Source organism: Oryzias latipes, chromosome 15 (assembly GCF_002234675.1).
Source record: "Oryzias latipes chromosome 15, ASM223467v1".
NCBI classification, from domain to species: domain Eukaryota; kingdom Metazoa; phylum Chordata; class Actinopteri; order Beloniformes; family Adrianichthyidae; genus Oryzias; species Oryzias latipes.
The window spans coordinates 29,094,507-29,111,513 of record NC_019873.2 but is presented as its reverse complement, the minus strand read 5'-3'; the positions used below and the strand labels follow the sequence as shown (position 1 = coordinate 29,111,513).

The 17,007-nt window shown below is 44.3% G+C and overlaps 1 protein-coding gene across 25 annotated transcripts in view; it reads right to left on the bottom strand.

Moving 5' to 3' along the window:
* Positions 1 to 812: 812 nt before the first annotated feature.
* The window catches only part of ablim1 (actin binding LIM protein 1), a 39,744-nt gene continuing 23,549 nt past the window's right edge, over positions 813 to 17,007 (bottom strand). For 4 of the 25 annotated variants that reach the window (XM_023963012.1, XM_023963006.1, XM_023962999.1 and 1 more), the window contains exons 5-26: positions 16,088 to 16,214; positions 15,892 to 15,985; positions 14,250 to 14,337; positions 13,581 to 13,645; positions 13,310 to 13,354; positions 11,703 to 11,780; positions 11,452 to 11,610; positions 11,327 to 11,371; positions 11,203 to 11,238; positions 9,965 to 10,094; positions 9,526 to 9,645; positions 9,029 to 9,133; positions 8,843 to 8,890; positions 6,500 to 6,640; positions 5,874 to 5,959; positions 5,682 to 5,805; positions 5,444 to 5,505; positions 3,416 to 3,476; positions 3,209 to 3,216; positions 2,624 to 2,698; positions 1,873 to 1,953; positions 813 to 1,648 (exon numbers count right to left, since the gene is read on the bottom strand). In XM_023963012.1, the coding sequence (XP_023818780.1) occupies positions 1,535 to 1,648; positions 1,873 to 1,953; positions 2,624 to 2,698; positions 3,209 to 3,216; positions 3,416 to 3,476; positions 5,444 to 5,505; positions 5,682 to 5,805; positions 5,874 to 5,959; positions 6,500 to 6,640; positions 8,843 to 8,890; positions 9,029 to 9,133; positions 9,526 to 9,645; positions 9,965 to 10,094; positions 11,203 to 11,238; positions 11,327 to 11,371; positions 11,452 to 11,610; positions 11,703 to 11,780; positions 13,310 to 13,354; positions 13,581 to 13,645; positions 14,250 to 14,337; positions 15,892 to 15,985; positions 16,088 to 16,214 (1,892 nt within the window). In that variant the 3' untranslated portion in view covers positions 813 to 1,534. Of the gene's footprint in view, positions 1,649 to 1,872; positions 2,699 to 3,208; positions 3,217 to 3,415; positions 3,477 to 5,443; positions 5,506 to 5,681; positions 5,806 to 5,873; positions 5,960 to 6,499; positions 6,641 to 8,842; positions 8,891 to 9,028; positions 9,134 to 9,525; positions 9,646 to 9,964; positions 10,095 to 11,202; positions 11,239 to 11,326; positions 11,372 to 11,451; positions 11,611 to 11,702; positions 11,781 to 13,309; positions 13,355 to 13,580; positions 13,646 to 14,249; positions 14,338 to 15,891; positions 15,986 to 16,087; positions 16,215 to 17,007 lie in introns of all 25 variants that reach the window. The other 21 variants (XM_023963017.1, XM_023963005.1, XM_023963015.1 and 18 more) reach the window with 18 other exon arrangements.

The window sequence follows — 17,007 nt, the reverse complement described above, 5'->3', positions numbered from 1 at the left end:
TTGGTGAAAAACAATCGGTAAACAACCACAAACCAAGCTAAACGATGAAAGAAACAATAAAGATTATGATGGTTCTCGGTGTGTTTGGACATTTTCTACCCCACCGGTGTCCCGGCGTGCGCCGCTCAACCCGTTTGCCTCCACGTTCCTTCTTACCACAACACAACTGGGAAGTTTAGCCATAAATGTTCAAAATTCCCAGCCTGTTTGTCATTCTATATCATTTCACATCCAGTAGGGTTTATATTTATACTGTTGGCTTTCTTATCAGCCTACTCTAATGTAAATTGTGTTTTAGTGTAATTTTAACAACATCTTTTATTTATTGCTCTGTGATTGGCGACCTCGGGTCCAGAGATGCTGATATTGTTTCACGTTGTGGTGAAATGACAGCAGAAACCCTCGATTCCTTTTCCTTTTCGGCCATCCTTCCTTCTTGCATGTTTGCATTCGAGTCCTTTTGTGAACAGAAACATTTCCGTTCACAAACAACCAGGCAGATTAACTGAACAGCAGCTTGGACCAAAGGTTAAAAAAAAGCGAGATTGTCCAGAAAAAATGGAACATTTTCATTCAACTTGGGAAATAAGGTAAAGGGATGCAGGGGATAGCAAACAAAAGAGCAAAGAATAATTCCTTCAGGGAGGATCAGACTTTGGTAGAACTGCAGGAAATGCTGCAAAGCTCTGCTGCTTGTGCTGTTTCTTTTTAGAGAACCCCAGATGACCCCCCTCCACTCATGTTGGCTTTGTTCAGAGGTCACATGAAAGAAAAGTGGCGGGAAACCTGGACATAGCAGAAGGTCATCATGATTCATGGTGATTTAAAGATTTATTGGCTTTCATTTCAATACAACAAATGGCAGTGTGGGGTTTATTTAAAAAACAATACTTTTAAATACAGTTCCTTAAACTGGGGCTTTTATCTGTCGGTCAGGCTGTGTCAGTTTGGATAAAATAGAATGAATGCAAAAGGGGAAAAGTTGAACTGTGTTCATGAAAGCCTGAGAAGAGAGAGGTTTTGGTAAGAAAAAAGGCGGGAAAGTGACGTGGTTTACCAGTGGCTGGATGCAGATTCAGTTACCTGACTGCATTCTCAGAGACTTTGCCTCTTTTTCTTTTTTTAATTCAAAGACTCACTGAGCCGATTCTTGCTAACTTTGGGCTAAACACACGCCAGCCCAAGCAAAGGAAAGCCGACGTGAGCTACAAGCGTCTGAAAAGGGCGGCACTAGGTCTGACAATAATTACAGGAACAAGAAAACCAGTGAGAAAGAAACACGGAAACAAAACAAAGCAAGAGGTCAAACAAAGCAAAAGAACTCTTCATCCATTCTCATTGTCATTTTTGAGCGTGGTAGAGATTCCAGTCGTTGCTCGTGGGACACGTCCAGGCTTTCAGCTCACGGCCTCAGGGAGCAGTAAGTTATATCAGGAGAAAACAACCAATAAAAGGGAAATAAAGCGGAGTCTGGGTTCCAGTTGCTGTGTGCGCTCTGACTGAATGGATGATGGGATGCATGCTGCTCTAACTCCTAGAAGAGCTTGGCCTTCTTTTTCATGTCGTTGCGTTTCCATAGAGGAAGCCTGTCAAACTCCTCCATCTCCATCCCAAAGAGGTCAAAGAACGTTTCAGGCGCTAAGTGGCGCTAGAATTGAGAACAAAAGGGGAGAGAAAAAACAAAGGGGTGGGGGGGTGGGGAGGGGGGTGGTTAGAGCCAAAGCTGTAAAAAAAAAAAAAAACAACAAAAAAAAAAAACCGGGTCCCTGCAAAAATGACAAGAAGCAATGAATACTGCACAGCTGCAGCTGTATTCGGGTGACATGCCGTTGAAATCGAGAAATGCAAGAAGGTCAGTTTGGAAGGCGATACCTCCAGTCTGGTTCTGTCCACATCCCTGGGCAGTTTAGCTCTCCCTCTACTGGTTATCATGAGCATTTCATAAGGATATACCTTCAAAAGGAGACATCTGTCAGTCAGCAGGTCAGAAGCACAGGCCAGAACACAAAAGCATCCGCTTTGGCTTATTTTGCTCATTCTGGCTGTGAGGTGGGAAACATCAGGTGAGACAGCAGGTATGTGACAGGAGGCTGACTGGGTTGTTTCTGTGGATTTTTGGGGGGAAATGCAGGTGTCATGGTGTTTTTGCCTCTGCATTGATTCATGCATCAGGAAGAACGCTAGGTGTGTTTTTGTAGAGCAAACTTCAAAATAAGAGTCCTCTCTATAGTGGTTCAAATGGGAATGAGTGTCCTGGAAATTTCAGGCGCTCTCCTTAACGATCCTACTCCAGAAATTGAATTTGTTTACAACATTTCTGTGACTTTCTGTGAAGCAACTCATATGCACAGCGTGGGGCTACGAGTTGTTTGGACGTTGGATCTTTTCTCTGTACGCGGCATTCAGGATCCACCCGCCTGGACTCCAAGCTTTGTGCAGATGAACATGGAGAAGCCTGCATGCTGAGCGCTAGCATGACTCTGCAGCTCCTTAAGCAGCATGCTGGATCAGAACAGTCTCCTCCTCCACATGTTTCTGCTACTCTGCTTCTGGCCTTCATGTTAATGAATCGGTGGAGAGATCTACAGTCATGTCAGTGGTGCATAGAGAAGAAGATACTTGCTTTTGGTTCCAACATATTAGGCATAGATACTCCCCTGTCCATCCTTGCAAGAACTGGACGGCCATCCCTTATGTGCTAAAGAATAAAACATACAACAATGTAATATAGTGGAAGGGGACTGCAGTTTATTGACATGAAAATGTCCACTGGTGAGAGCGGGTCAGTTTTTAGTGGATGGAGAAAGTTGATTCAATGTGTCTGAATTATAACCAAGTATGAGTGACTGGAAATGTGTTCTATGCAGCTGCCGGTTCTCCTTCTAACATGACTTTCTAAAGCTTGAGCCATCGCACACAGCACACGGTAAGACATAAGGCCATGGTCGTACACTGCCTTTAGAGCGCTACGTCATCCAGCTACCGGGCCTGGCGTGCTTCTTGTAACTAGAATGTTCACAGCAACACGTGCCCCGTGGTTGACGGCAAACGAAAAGCAATGACGCAGGCACGAAGCAGGGCTGGACGCTGTGCATTCAGGGCAACGTGTGCAACTCCTAAGCAAGCAGATATATATATACATATATATATATATATATGATGCAAGGTGAGGAAGCATGCTGTATGAAAAAGCAGATGAGAGACATACCTGAAACTCTGCAGGACAAAATGGGACAAAAAATGAGACTCACAGTTAATGGCTGTGCTGTCAAATCCCCTGTCAGGCTACAACAAAGCTGTCCCTACTGAGAGTCAAATACTTTAACAGTGTGTGTCTGATTATGAGCACAAAGCAAGCCCATCCTGAATAGGTTTGGTGAAGCCGTTTCTCTGTGGGGTCTAGTTAGAGCCTCACCTCTCCCTCCTCCAGACATGTCTCCATAGCTGTTGTACTGAGTGAAATCTGTGGACTGAGGCTGCAGAGACACAGAGAGAACCACGTCAGCCGCGGCCAAAAACACTCCTTTCAGATCTACTTCATGTCTTCAACTGCAGGGAAACTCGCTTTTCCAGTTTCCAAAGTCCAAAAACTTCCCTTCTAGATCAGTTAGGGTCGATCAGGTTCATTGAAGCTGCCAAAAAGATTTAGCCTGAAGCCACATTTTATGTCAAACTCTGGTTACGGACACACAACGTTTCCAAATCCTCACACTCTTTGTGTTGTAAATACCACAAAGAAAGGCTAAGAAGCTTTTGCAGTTTCTTCTGACACGAGTGCAACATTGGTCATAATAAAAGCAGATCCACACAGACGGAAGAAAAAACTCTCACAACTGAATCACAACTGAAATTCAGGTGAATCGTCCTAAAGCTGAGAAGGCCGGCTTCAGTTTTGAGCACTTTAGTGTCCCAAATCAGGGGAAACGCACTGCAAAAACACAAAATATCACAGAGTATTATGGTCTAGTTTCTAGTTTTAATATCTTTTTACACTTGATAGTTGACAATAGTAACTTTTAGGTGAGTTGTAAAACTCTGCTTTACTATGATAATAAACCTTGAATATCCTTTTTAGTCATTTGGTCCTAAAAACTGTATTTTGAGAGAAATCTCAAGTTTTTCTGGATCATCATTTCCATATATTTGAGACAACTTTATCTTGAAATGTATCGTTCCTGATTCTTGTTTAAATTAATCTAAAAATAAGGATAGCTGGACTTAAAATAAATTTTCTTGGCATATATTCCATATATATTCCTTGAGAAGGCATTCAGCTTTACAGTGAAAAACATTCATCGGATATGCCTTCTCATTTATACCCAAAAGAAACTTTGAAAGTGAAAAGAAAAAAGAAATTAAATAAATATGAGTATAATGTCAAGATTAAACGTCATCTTAAAAAGGCAGAACATCCCAACCTACTTTTAGAAATCTTAACTCTACTAGTTTAATTGGAAGATTTTTTTTTCACTTATCACAAAGGAAAAACATCTTCTTTTCTAAATTTTTACTTGTTTTGAGGACATTTTTTTCATTTTTGCATTGGGATGTTTTAGGTAGCAAAGGACATCAATTGAGAAGTTGTAAAAAAACTATTTTATTTATATTTTGTACTTACTCTCTACTAACATGGTACTTGCTGTGTATTTATGAGGTACTACTTGGTTTCAAGTAAAAGAGAGAAAATACGGCTGACTTTGTTTTACAGTCCAGTTGATGCCTACCAGAGGGGTAAATACCAAGTATTACTGATGTGAACATGCTCAGCATTTAATCCTACAAGTACCATTTAGTAGAGTGGAAGAAGGGTAGACTTTCGTCACAGTCCAGCTTGATTGTACTTAAAAGGTAGTCTCTTTGTACGTTTATTGGTACTTACCTTTTCAATGGTAAGTACTACGTAACACTCTATAACTGAACATGTAAAATTCACATACAATAATGGTACTTTCTGTGTAATTATGTGTACCACATACATACTACCTAAAACCCATCCTCTTACACATGGTGAGTACCATGAAACACATATAAACTTACTAAATACTTAAAGTAAATTCCAGGCCCTTCTTCTCAGAACTTCAAAGGTAGTTTCTGTTTACCTGCCATCTTGTAATAAATGGTAAATACTATGAAAAATACAATAAGCAAAGAAGTAAATTCAAGGTACTTAATTTGTACCATAAAAGACACATTAACACAACACGTAGTAAGTACTATGTAAAAGTCCAGTGTGTACAGTATAAATGCCCAGTGGGTACCACATAAGTATGTACCAAAAAGTACCACAAGCATTCACAGCAAGTACCATGTAAGTACTCAGTAAAAAGTACCATGTAAATAGCCTGTAAGGACTCAGCAGGTACAGAAAAGTACCGTCTTGTCAGTACGGCTACCAAACGTTCTCTATAAAATGTAAACATTTTAGTAGTAGTTGAGTTCTGACCCGATGAAGCCCGTTCCGTCCATAACCAGGCAAAGAGTTCGTCTTGGTTGGAGATGTAGGGTCTGAAAAACAAAACAAAAAAGCCCAGAATGTCGTTGGAACGCATGTGTGCAGAAATGGTATTTTTATCTTTATTCTCTAGGCTACAAACAAATGTACACAAAGAAGAACACAAATGCAGGAAGCAGAAATGGATCTGTGGTACATTGCTGACTTTGCAGCGGTGCAGCTGTATCACCTGCATCACAGTTGCTCTGTTTGGAGTCGCAGCGCTGTGCAGAAAGGCTCCGAGCGTGACGCTCTCTGATCTTCTGTTTCTCCATCTCCTCCTTGAGGATGAGCTTTCCCAGCCCCGACTGAATCTGCACGAATGCTGGCGGTCAGTCGTGTTTGTGCGATTCCTGTTTTAGCACATTCTCACTCTCCTGACCTTACTAAGATGTTCCTCCTGGAGCTGCTTTCTTTTCAGAGCCTCCTCCTCCTCGTCTTCTCTTGAGCGCCTCCTTCCCTCTGAGCCTACAGTGTCAAAAAGGGTGTGAAGAAGTCACAGAAAGACGCTCACGTCCCAGCGGGAGGCCATGCTTGGTGTGCATTTGAGACAGACAGGGATGGTTTGGCTGCACGTCACGAAAAAAAACAACACAGAAAATGGAGGACTGAACACAAATGGAGGACAAAGTGGAGGAGACAAACAGGAAGCTCTGAGCTCGAATGACACGACCGATTTCATCTCTCATGTCAGGATTTTGGAGGGGGTCAAAGACGAAGAGAGACAGATCAGTACAATGCAGGACAGACAGACAGACAGACAACAGTTTGAAGTCAGTCCCGGTTTTCTGTCCATCATTGTGACCGTGGTCATCGGTGACGCTCACCACTGGAGGAGGAGCATGTAAAATGATGCAACAGTGGCAAAAACAAAAACAAACGCTTGCTGAATGAATTGGAAATTAAAAGGTAAATTCTGCGGCACCAGAGGACCAGCGTCTGGTTTGGGTGAGTGCTGTACAACCAGGAGGCAGCAGTGCAAACATGCCCATCACGAGCCTACTGTACCTAAAAGAGTGAGAGAGCGGGGGCAACAGTCGGCCTCACTCCACCAGCTGTCATCCGGGGTGGGAGCATGGGCAGCAGGGAAGGTGGCGGATCGGATGATTTCGTCTGCAGACTTGCTTTGGTGGGCTACGGCAGCGGAATCTAGGTTGATAACCATGGCAACCGAGCTATCAGTGTCTGGGTTCATTCATAAAAGCTTCAAAACTGACGAAACGTTGGGTGCTAAAAAGAAACTCCCCATCCATCCCGTCTTGGCTGAATTAAGGAGGAGAACAAAAGTAAACACAGCAGCTTCAACGGAAACACAGTTCCTCGATGGACGAACTACCAGGGAGACAGAAAACCGCTGGAGAAAGACTTCAAACAGAAACATGGCGCTGGGAGTGATTATGGTTAGATGATCACACAGATTCAGGAGGATCACAAAGGCACCGACCTGTCAAATTACAGTATTCCAATGCACAAAGCTACTAAGAAAAACAACCCAACTGACCGCAGAGCGTCGAGTACGGTGGCCCTGAAGGGCAAATTACATCAACAAATCCCTCAACGCAAAAACATTTTTAATAATCACAGTTAAAAAACAAAACCAAACCAATATTACCTTTTAAAAGTCAGAACAAATTTCCAGAAGACCATAACGTAAATCCCAAAAATTAAATAAAAAAATTCACACAAAGAGAATGAAACAAAACAAAAGGAAATGTTTTGAAAACCAAACTCATTTCCGGAAATCAAAATAAAATGTCAAAAAATGAAACAAAATAAAGCCACATAGGCGCTATCCAACCCTCCCTCTTCCTACCCCTCAGTGCCTCACTGTCTGGCTGTTACCCTCCCCTTCTGTGTGAAAAAAGTTCACCTATGAGCGAGCTCAGGACAAACTCAGGACACAAAAACACCTTTTCAAAATGGCTTTTCTGTCTCCATAGCAACCCTTTTATGTTTTGGTCGCCTCGGGGTGAGAAACAGGTCTATCACTGCGTCCGAATTCCTTCCCTAATCACTATGTAGTGCCTTCCAAATTTTCTAGTGCTGTCCAAATCTACTGTTCCAAAATTTCAGAGCACTATAAATTTCCCAGAAGTCTCTGCATCGATGCTCACTAGATCAGCAAATATAGACCACAATGCATTGCGTCTGAACAATTTTTGCCAAAAAAATGTATTTAAATGTATTTTTTTATGTAAACCATCAATGTTTTTATCTTCAGAAGATAGTGGACTCATAAATAATTGTCCCAAAACGCTCATATTAATTTAAAATTCGACGACGTCATATTCGCCGTTAAAAAAAAAAAAAAGTAGTGAGCGTGGTGTCTGAAGTGCTTTTGAAATCCATGGCACTGCATACTACCACACTATATAGTTTTTAGCAGGTAGGGGTTAGGGCGGGGATTCAGACACAGGCAATGTCAATTACAGAAGAATAAGCAAAAGTAAATTTTGGGATTTCCTTGGCAACGGAGGTTTCTTTTTTTAGCCATGCCCACATTCCTAATACGGTCATATTTTCGTGTTCAGTTTGAGTCAACAGTAAATGTATCACCATATTCTGGTAAAAAAAAAAAAAATTAAAAAAAGCAACCATAAGGCCGTTCAGAATCTACACACTTTAAAACCAAAATTTTTCTGAACTAACTTCCAAATGTTCCTAACTTCCAGAAGTTAGGGAGCGAAAGGTTGGAATCCCTATAGGAGGAGTTTCCCTTTGGAAACGGCCCTAAAGGGATTTTTGAGGAAAATTCAAGATGGCTGCCTCTTCCTGAGGTCAGAGGTCAACCAACCTGTGGTTGTTGACTGAAGCAGGCGGCATGTGTGACATTTCGTGAAGATCGCTATAAGTTTTTTCTTTTTCCATATTGTGCGAAAATGTGAAAATCGACAAATTTCCCACCTTGGCACAATATGGCAACCGGTAAAAGGCAGGTATTATGGGATATCACTGATTAAATGATGACGTTTGTTCACCTTTTCAACAGAGGCTGTTTGGCACGGCGATATGTTCCGACATAAATATTCCTCTAGGCTCCTAGCCACGCCCACTGCAAAAGTGTGGTGACTGTTCATCACCTTTAACCACAGTTCGGGCCAAACTTCCTTCTGTTTCCCTCTTTTACCAACATCAGCATCCAATTGGCAGTTTATTTTGGGTTTCTGGGGTTTTATTTTGATTTCTAAAGAGAATGATCTATTTTATTCTTTGTTTTGCTTGTTTAATTGTCTTTAATATGTTTCTGCGTTGAGCGGCTTGTTCTTCAGAGCTCCTCCAATCGTGCTTTTAAAACGGAACCAACAGTTCTTTTCAAACGTCCACATGACTCAGATCAGAGAGTGAAAGTACCGTGTTGTCTGTAGATGGGGGGCTTTCTGTAGATGTTGCTGCCCTGATCTGAAACCAAGCAGAGACACACAACACGTGTAGTGAGTCGACAAACGTTTCCGTAGACAAATCCAAAGTCTGCTGTAGAGATGACAGCAAAGCAAAGGGCAGAACCGCCGCAGGTACAGGGTGCGCTCCAGCTCCTACCTGGGAGGTGGAAATGTTTGGGGGTCTGACAGAGAGGCGGAGTGATCGGACGGCTGTCGGGCCTGAGCGGGAGGGGGGAGCTCCGGCCACTCGGCGGGTCGAGGCCTCCAGGAGAACCAGAAACAGAACATCAGCAGAAACACTAAAGGGAACCGCAGGTCCAGGAGATGCGGACCCACTCCAGGGGTTATATGAGGTCATGAGCTGATGGGTGATGAGGAGTTAAAGATGGGACTTGGGGAAATTTCTCCCAGCATGCAACACAACAGTTGCACCGCTTTTCCTTCCCTGTTAAGGTACAGGACTCGTATTTAGACGAGAAAAGCCGAATAGTCTCAGAGGTTCATGGGAAACCCGCCGACAGCTCCTCTGAGACGCTGCCGAGCGACGGTCAGGAAGCTGCTGCCGGACGGCGGGTGGTGATGAGGAGTGGTCCGAAATGAGAAGCGGCACATGAACAACGGGCGGCGTCTCCACGGTCATGGAGTCTGCCTTACCTTGGCTATGAGGGAGGAAGTGGTGTCTGAAAGGGGAGGTGGGCCGGGAGTCACTATTTTTGGAGCCCACACTGTTACTGCAAAGGGAGGAGCAGAGCTTCTGCATGCCTGTCAGAGCCTCTGTAAGGAGGGTGGGATGGGGGGCCAGACCCCCCAGGACCAGGCAACAGAGGTGGACAGGATGGGTCGCAGACAGGGGGGAAGACGGCAAAAAAAGGGGAGATACAGGAGTTGATAAAAACAGGTAGAAAAGACTGAACGTGAGAGCTGAGAGAGATGAAGAAACAGTGAAGACGATTCAACGTTAAAGGAAACTTTGAACGGAAATTAACCAAAAATATGCAATAAAATACTAAATCAACTTTGCGGTTTCTGCAACAGTGAAATCAAAGCAAACTTAAAGTTAATTTTTTTTAAACATTTCATTCCAAGAGCTCACCTGGTCGATGGAAATGCTGCGGCGACCGCGACAGGGTGGGGGTGTAACCATGGCGATTATAAACCGGAGAGCCGATGGATCCCTGACTGGTGGATCTCTGGAGGATACGTTCCCTCCTGTCGTAACAGACCTGACGCACAAACACACACAGAGTTCTGTCCTGCAGCCGAAACTAAAAGTTTCCCAATTATTATGGGATGGCCACACGACCCACTGCTTGGCGGCCAATTTGTGGCAAAGTGGGATATTTGGCGATTTTCACATTTTTCTGGAAACACGAATCTTCAGGAAATTTCACACATGTGCCACCAGGATAAATCCACAACTACAACAAACGTTTCATTGACCTTTGACCTCAGGAAGAGGTTGCCATCTTGAACCCCCCCCCCCCCCCCCCCCCCCCCCCATAGAAAAAACCTTTTAGTGCCAGTAAATCTTTCTAGGGATTTCGATCTATCTCGTCCTGACTCCTCGAGCATCATTGGGACGCTTCCTGGAAATCACGGCATTAACGTGGCGAGCTCGCAAAAGTGGCAGTCCTCTTTTACTGTGAATATTCAACCCATTCATCGTGACCCTATTAGGAAAGTGGGCGTGGTCACGAAAAAAACCTCTGTTGCCAAGGACATCCAAAAGGTTACTTTTGCCTATTTTTCTGCTCGTCCACCCCAGGCGGCCCAAACATAAAGTGGTTGTTATGGAGATATCGATCAACAGAAAATCCGCTGTTTTGAAAAAAAAAGTGTAGTTTTTTTTCATGAATTTGACGTGTGCAGCTCTGACCAGGCTGGCAGGGGTGTATGGGGGGAGTGTGGGGTGTGTAGCAGCTGCTCAGCCGGTGACGGCGGGCAAAAAAGGGGCTAATGGCGAGGTGGCGAGGGCAGGTTGAGTCAGTGGGCTATACATCGCCGCTCGTGGCTTAATTTGTCTCTTGGTGAACAAGGGGGGGTCTCTATAATTGTATTTATTTGATCTAGTTTGCTCAATTTAATAATTTTATTTTTTTGGCTTTTGTCAATTGCTGCACCCCAAAATGAACAACCATACAGAAACTGTCAAAACAACATTGAAAGCCCAGGAAAAAGGAATTTTTGACTCTGTGGGGGTAAATGAAGATGTATGTTTGGATTATTTTCATATTTCATTGATTCCTGTGGTCTTATAGTGGCCCCTCCTACCAGGCGGCGCATAAACCAAACTTAATTGGATGAAGTAACTTGAAAGGTCTGAGTGCTCACCTCTCCGGATGGGGTCGGAGACATGATTCTTGAAGACTTGGAAAAGAAAAAAAAAAACACCGCAATGAGAAAATTCTTCTTTGAGAAAAAGCCTGATGTGAATCAGGATCAGGAGGCTTCTTACTTTGTCATCAGGCATGGGGGAGCGTTCCCTCCTGGCAGTGTGGAGCTGTTGAAGACATCAGCAGATTTACCTGAGCGGTCTACACTGAGCGCTCAAATGTGACAGAGACAAAAGTGTAGCTTTACCTCCCCCACACTCTCCAGCCTCTCCCCTCTTTCATCCAGGGAGGTGGTGTACATGGGTTCATAGGTAATAAGGTCGGGGCGCTCAATGTCATAAATCGCTTTGACTTTAGGAATGGCAGCTAGGTCTCTGTAATCAAGGATCTCATTGTCTACTTTTGCCTTCGGAGACAAAAACACACAACGGTGGATCAGTACACTAATGCAGAAGACGGGTGGGGGTCATTTCCAGTGGTTTCCGTGACATTTCTTACATAAATGGTGTGACCCGGTGAACCCGGTATGCTTGAACCCGGTCTGGAGCAAATACTCTCGGACGAAGACCTCGTGGGCTGTGAGGAAACACAAAACAAACATTCACCACCCCCACATCGGTGTGAAACTTTGAAGAAGACTCTCCCTCTGGTCTTCGTCTGGTCTAAAAATGCTATGAGTGCTGCAAGGGAACTCCCACGTATGGCATTCATTTGAGTGTGGATGCTCTATTCCTTAACGCCCTAAATGCTTCATGCTTTGTCATCATGAAAATGAAGAGACTGAGAATGAATGGAGAGCAGCTGAACGGTCACCTGATTCCCCTTTTTTCCTCCTCCAAATGAGTCGGAGACTCATGCACCCAGTTTTATGAGCGGCTATGAATGAAACACTGACAGGGCAGTGCAGGCTGCCTCCAGCAGGTGGCAGCACAGAGTGCATCATGTGTTACAGTCATGTGGGGGGCAAAGCACGTCCTCTTTAAATTCTTTGGTTTTACTTCTCTGGAAGGAAAGAAAGTTTGACTCATTTCTAAACTCTGTCCTGGCTGGGCCGGTAAAATAATGTCTGACACATGGCCAGAACTGACTCTGAGGGTTTGGTTTGTAAAAGAGTTGGTGAAGAAATGAGGGCTCGTGTTTGTGCCAAACCAGCCCATATCATGACTCCTCTACCACCAAATTTGGCAGGCACTATGAGGTGCTTTTTGTCTTAAAATCCCACTCTGATCCTCTGATCTGTTGTCAAAGCGTTCCCAGTGGTCTTTTAATTCTGATGATGCCGTTTTTAGCCAAAATCAATCAACCTGTGTTGTTTTCTAGGACTTAACCAGCTCAGCGGCCTTGTGGTAGAGTGTCCACCCTGTGACTGGAAGGTCAGATGTTCAAATCCAAGCCGAGTCATTCCAAAGACTCTAAAAACGGGACCCAATGCCTCCCTGCTTGACACTAAGGGGTTGGATTGGGGGGGTTAATCCACCAAATGGTTCCCGAGCCCGCCTGCAGCTCACCGCTCCCCCAGGGGAGGGGTCAAATATGGAGAACACATTTCACACACCTAGGTGTGTGACAAGTAATGGTACTTTAACTTTAACATAGTTCCAGCAGAGCAGCAAGAGCTGATCAGTAATTCACCTCTGAGTTGTGGGCGGAGCTACTTATCCAAGCGGCTTCATCATTGCTTGGTTGAATATTTTCCGGACTTCTGAAGCCTCTCGTCTGACTTTGCTGTGGAAGCCTAACCGTTTCTGTCCCGATCCGCCTCGGAAACTCTTTGGAAAGCTTCACATTTGTCCTTTTTGTGTGACCTATGGGGTTCTAGAGGTCGACAGCTCTGATAGGAAGCATGTTTCCCCATTTTCTCACGAGTGCATATTCTGACTTTGGGGCTGATGGAATGTCCTCCCCCAGGAGAGACTAAATGCCTGAAATGAGTCCAGCCCTGGGAGGATCTCCCACTCTGGGAAATGATGGATCCCAAAGACATCCTCTGCATTTGGCTCAAACGTTTTATCGCTCGTAAAACCTCTGAACTCACTGAGGGAGCACTTTGATCTCACATGACTGAATATATTCATGGGGGGGGGCAAAGTAATGTCTCACAGTACCTGCCTTTCTGTTTTGTGGAGAAATGAGAGGGACGGAGGCAAAAGCTGTGGAGGAAGGGAGAGGGGGGGTTCACACAGGGGGTGTGCCTCTCCTGCCTGACTCAGAGTCTACATGTAAATACGGTCAAACATTCACACACATCGCTGAGTCAGCACGCAAATGACTTCCACCACAGCCGGTTAAGCTTCAACAGTCTAGAGAGGAAGCCCTAACATCAGAGAATATCTGACATCTGCTCCTGGAAACGGGGAGCAGCATTGATGCTCCTACCCTCTCCCTGTGTCTCTCCTCCGCCCTGGTGGTGTTCTTGCAGTTGGGATGCCACACGGTTGACCCTGAGAAACACAGACAGAAACGTCTTTTCTATAAACTTCTGGTGAAAAAAGCACATTTGGAGTTTTGTCAAAGTGGTATTTGTATCTGAACTCTAGGCTTTGGTGAATTTCTGGGATTCTGCTTAACCCTTGTGCTCTCTTGTGGGGTCCAGATGACCCCACCCTTACAGTGACGTCTTATTCCTACCATGACAAAGGTGGATAAAGGTGAAGAGGATTTCATGTAATCCATGGAAGATCACAAATCATTGAAGAAAAAAGGTTCAGTGGGTCTAGATGACCCCACTCCCAATGTTAAGGTACCTTCAAGGCACGTTAATGTTGGGAGTGGGGTCATCTGGACCCCACAAGACATCACAAGGCTTAAAGCTGCAGCCTCATGAGGTTCATGTTAATTAATCATTTATGTGCAGAAATTTAAACCTTTTGGTGCACAAATAAATCTAAAGTACCATTAAAAATAATTTTCTTCAGTGCGTAGAAAGTTTACCCGAACATCTATTGTAGAAATGTCAAAAGTATATCCGGGTACAAAAGCAGCATCAAAACGTTTTTGAGGATTTTCTGCTTTCAGGTTAAAATGCATCGCTTTTCATGCACTCACCTTGCAGATACATCTCCTCTCCCTCTGTAAACATCTGATTGCATCTGCTGCATCTCGCACAGCTGGGGTGGTAGTGTTTATCGCCCGCCTGGAGACCCAGGACACAAAACCAACTTGACATCAGAGGAAAAAGGAAAATCAAGGAAATGTGCAGCACGGCGAGGGAAGCTGAGGCGGGGCCTGCTTGAAAAGGTGCTCCGCCTTTAACATTTCCATCCTCCTCCACTCGATAACATCATGAAAGCAGCTCTAGCTATAAAAAATTAACTAAAGGTGTTACTTTCACCACATTTACTCCTTTGACCTGGCGCATCTGCATCCAAAACCTGCTCTTTCATGCAAGAGGAGTCAATAATGTGCAGCTTTGACCACAGCTGATAAACACCCAAATGAACTGTAACCTGCTGTTTGACCACATGCAAGTGGCTACTCAGATATGAATCCTGATATTTGCATTTCGACAGCAGCTGCCTTGTCCTTTGATGTCCAATAACGAACCTTTCTGAAGCTTTTTCTGCGTCCCTATTTTCACAAGGTCCTGGATTAAGCCTGATGGGACCACTGTAACCCCTCATACCCCAAATAAAAGCAGCTGATTGGATCAGTGTCTGCAGCACCCACAGGCTCCAACATGCCGGACAGATTATTGCACAGAAATTCTGCACGCCATGCAGCTTTACAGAGGGCAGCGGTCATAAATGTGAGTTTTTATTGACGTAATTTTCATGTCGTTCATGCAGTTTAAGCTCGTACGGGAATTATGTGTATTTAGACAGAGTTAGGAAAACCAAAAAATGATAAGAATTAATCTTTCGGAGAGATGTCACAGCTCTACTTGCTGAGGAGATTACAGCAGAGATTACAAAATTACATCTCACCGTTCTGCAGCATGTTTCATACAAAACCTCTGAATGTTCAAACACTCATTTATGGCTCAAAGCATATTTTGCAATCAAAGCTTTGAGCGGCGTTGTATGGCCCACCCCCCAACCTTTGCTGCCCCCTAATGACCCACCCTCACTGGCTGAGCGACTGCTTCATGCCCTTCACCTTCTCCTTCTGCCGCCCTGGTCACCCTGGTCACCCAGGCGAATCTTTTCTGCTGGTTTTACCTCCATGGCGACCATTTTATCAACGGTTCACGTGTAAAATTTTCCAGAAAAAAGTGTGCAAACAATAGACAAATGATGCCTTTATAAACATTTTGGTCATTTTGGTGGAAAAATTTAAATGTCTTTACTTTTTTATTGGCAATCATTTGAAAAACAACATCTGGTTCAATGAGCAAACATCTTTTAAACGCTAACGTCATTTAAAACCTACAACTTCTAAATGAAACATGTCTCCCCCATGGAAGCTTCCCTTCATGGAAGCTTCCATGGGGTTAGGAGGAGATGGGTCAAAATCCCTGGAGGACTCCTTTTCATTTGTAGAAGGTAATAAAGAGGATTTTTGTGGAGGGAAAAAAATCAAGATGGTCACCTCTTCCTGAGGTCAAAGGTCAACAAAGTTGGCATTAAAAGTTTTCTTTTCCAATATTTGGGGGGGGGGGTTGCCGAATTTCATACTTTGTCACAAAATAACCACCAAGCCATAGGTCCTGTGGCCATCCCATAATGATTAAAAAACCTGCTGGTCTTACCTCCAACACTTTCCCTGTTATAAACTGATGGCACGCCTCACACTGGACACCAAAGTGGATCTGATAATCCTTCTCACAGTAGGGGGCGCCATCCCTGAGCAGCAAGAGGTCAAACATTAGAGACATTTCAGGGAACCTCCTGCCAGACCGGCCTGGATCATGTAAGGACTAGAACTGCAGCATACGGGCTGCTTACTTGCTGATGTATTCCCCGGTCAGAACTTTGCTGCACGCTTTACACTTGAAGCAGCCCAGATGCCACTGTCGGTCCAGGGCCAGGAGAGCTTGCCCGTTCTTGATGTCCCGCCCACATCCGGCACAATCTGGGAGAATCACAGATTGAAGCTTAAAAACGGGATTAGGAGGATCCTCAAAACGCTGGTTTGAAATAGAAACACTTTATTTTGAAAGGAGATCAAATCCTGCGTTAAAAAAGGGGCCCGGTGGTTTTAATGTGACCCCCAGACACTAGGTGGTAATAAAGAGAACACGGCTGAGCTCCATCTATTATAAAGTAGCATCTGGGGCTCCACTGGCCTCCAAACAGACGTCTCTTCCATAATGAGCAGAGCAGCTCAGAGCCGCCAAAAACCGCAGGGGGCCCTGACTTTGAGAGGCCTAACAAGGTTGCGTGATGATGACGTGAGCAGAATCAGCATACCTTATTTATAGGTGACCTTGTCTCAAAGCTTTCAAAATGCCAACAGAGACACCAGCAGGGATGGGTGAGGAAGAGCGGGGAGGAAGAGTAGGAGGGAGGCAGAGGAGCTGGAAGAGGAGGGGTATCAAGGCTCTTCACATCCTCCACCAGAAAAAAAGGAAGATGAATAATTTAGAAATTGATAATGGCAAAGGAGGGTTGTGCTTCAGAAGAGGAGAGGAGAGGAGGAGGATCCCCCTGAATGATGCTCCTCCACCACCATGGAGGCTGATCCTTCAGGAAATATGATGCAAGCTGGGAGCTTCCTAAGATGCAAAAGTCTCTTTTTGCATCTTCATCTTTTTCATGATCCTGTAGATTTGAGAATCTCATCAGAGACTTTAATTTAACTGATTGACAAATAGTAAAAATGTGTTAAATGTATATTTTAAATGCACAAAACAGGGGTAGAACAG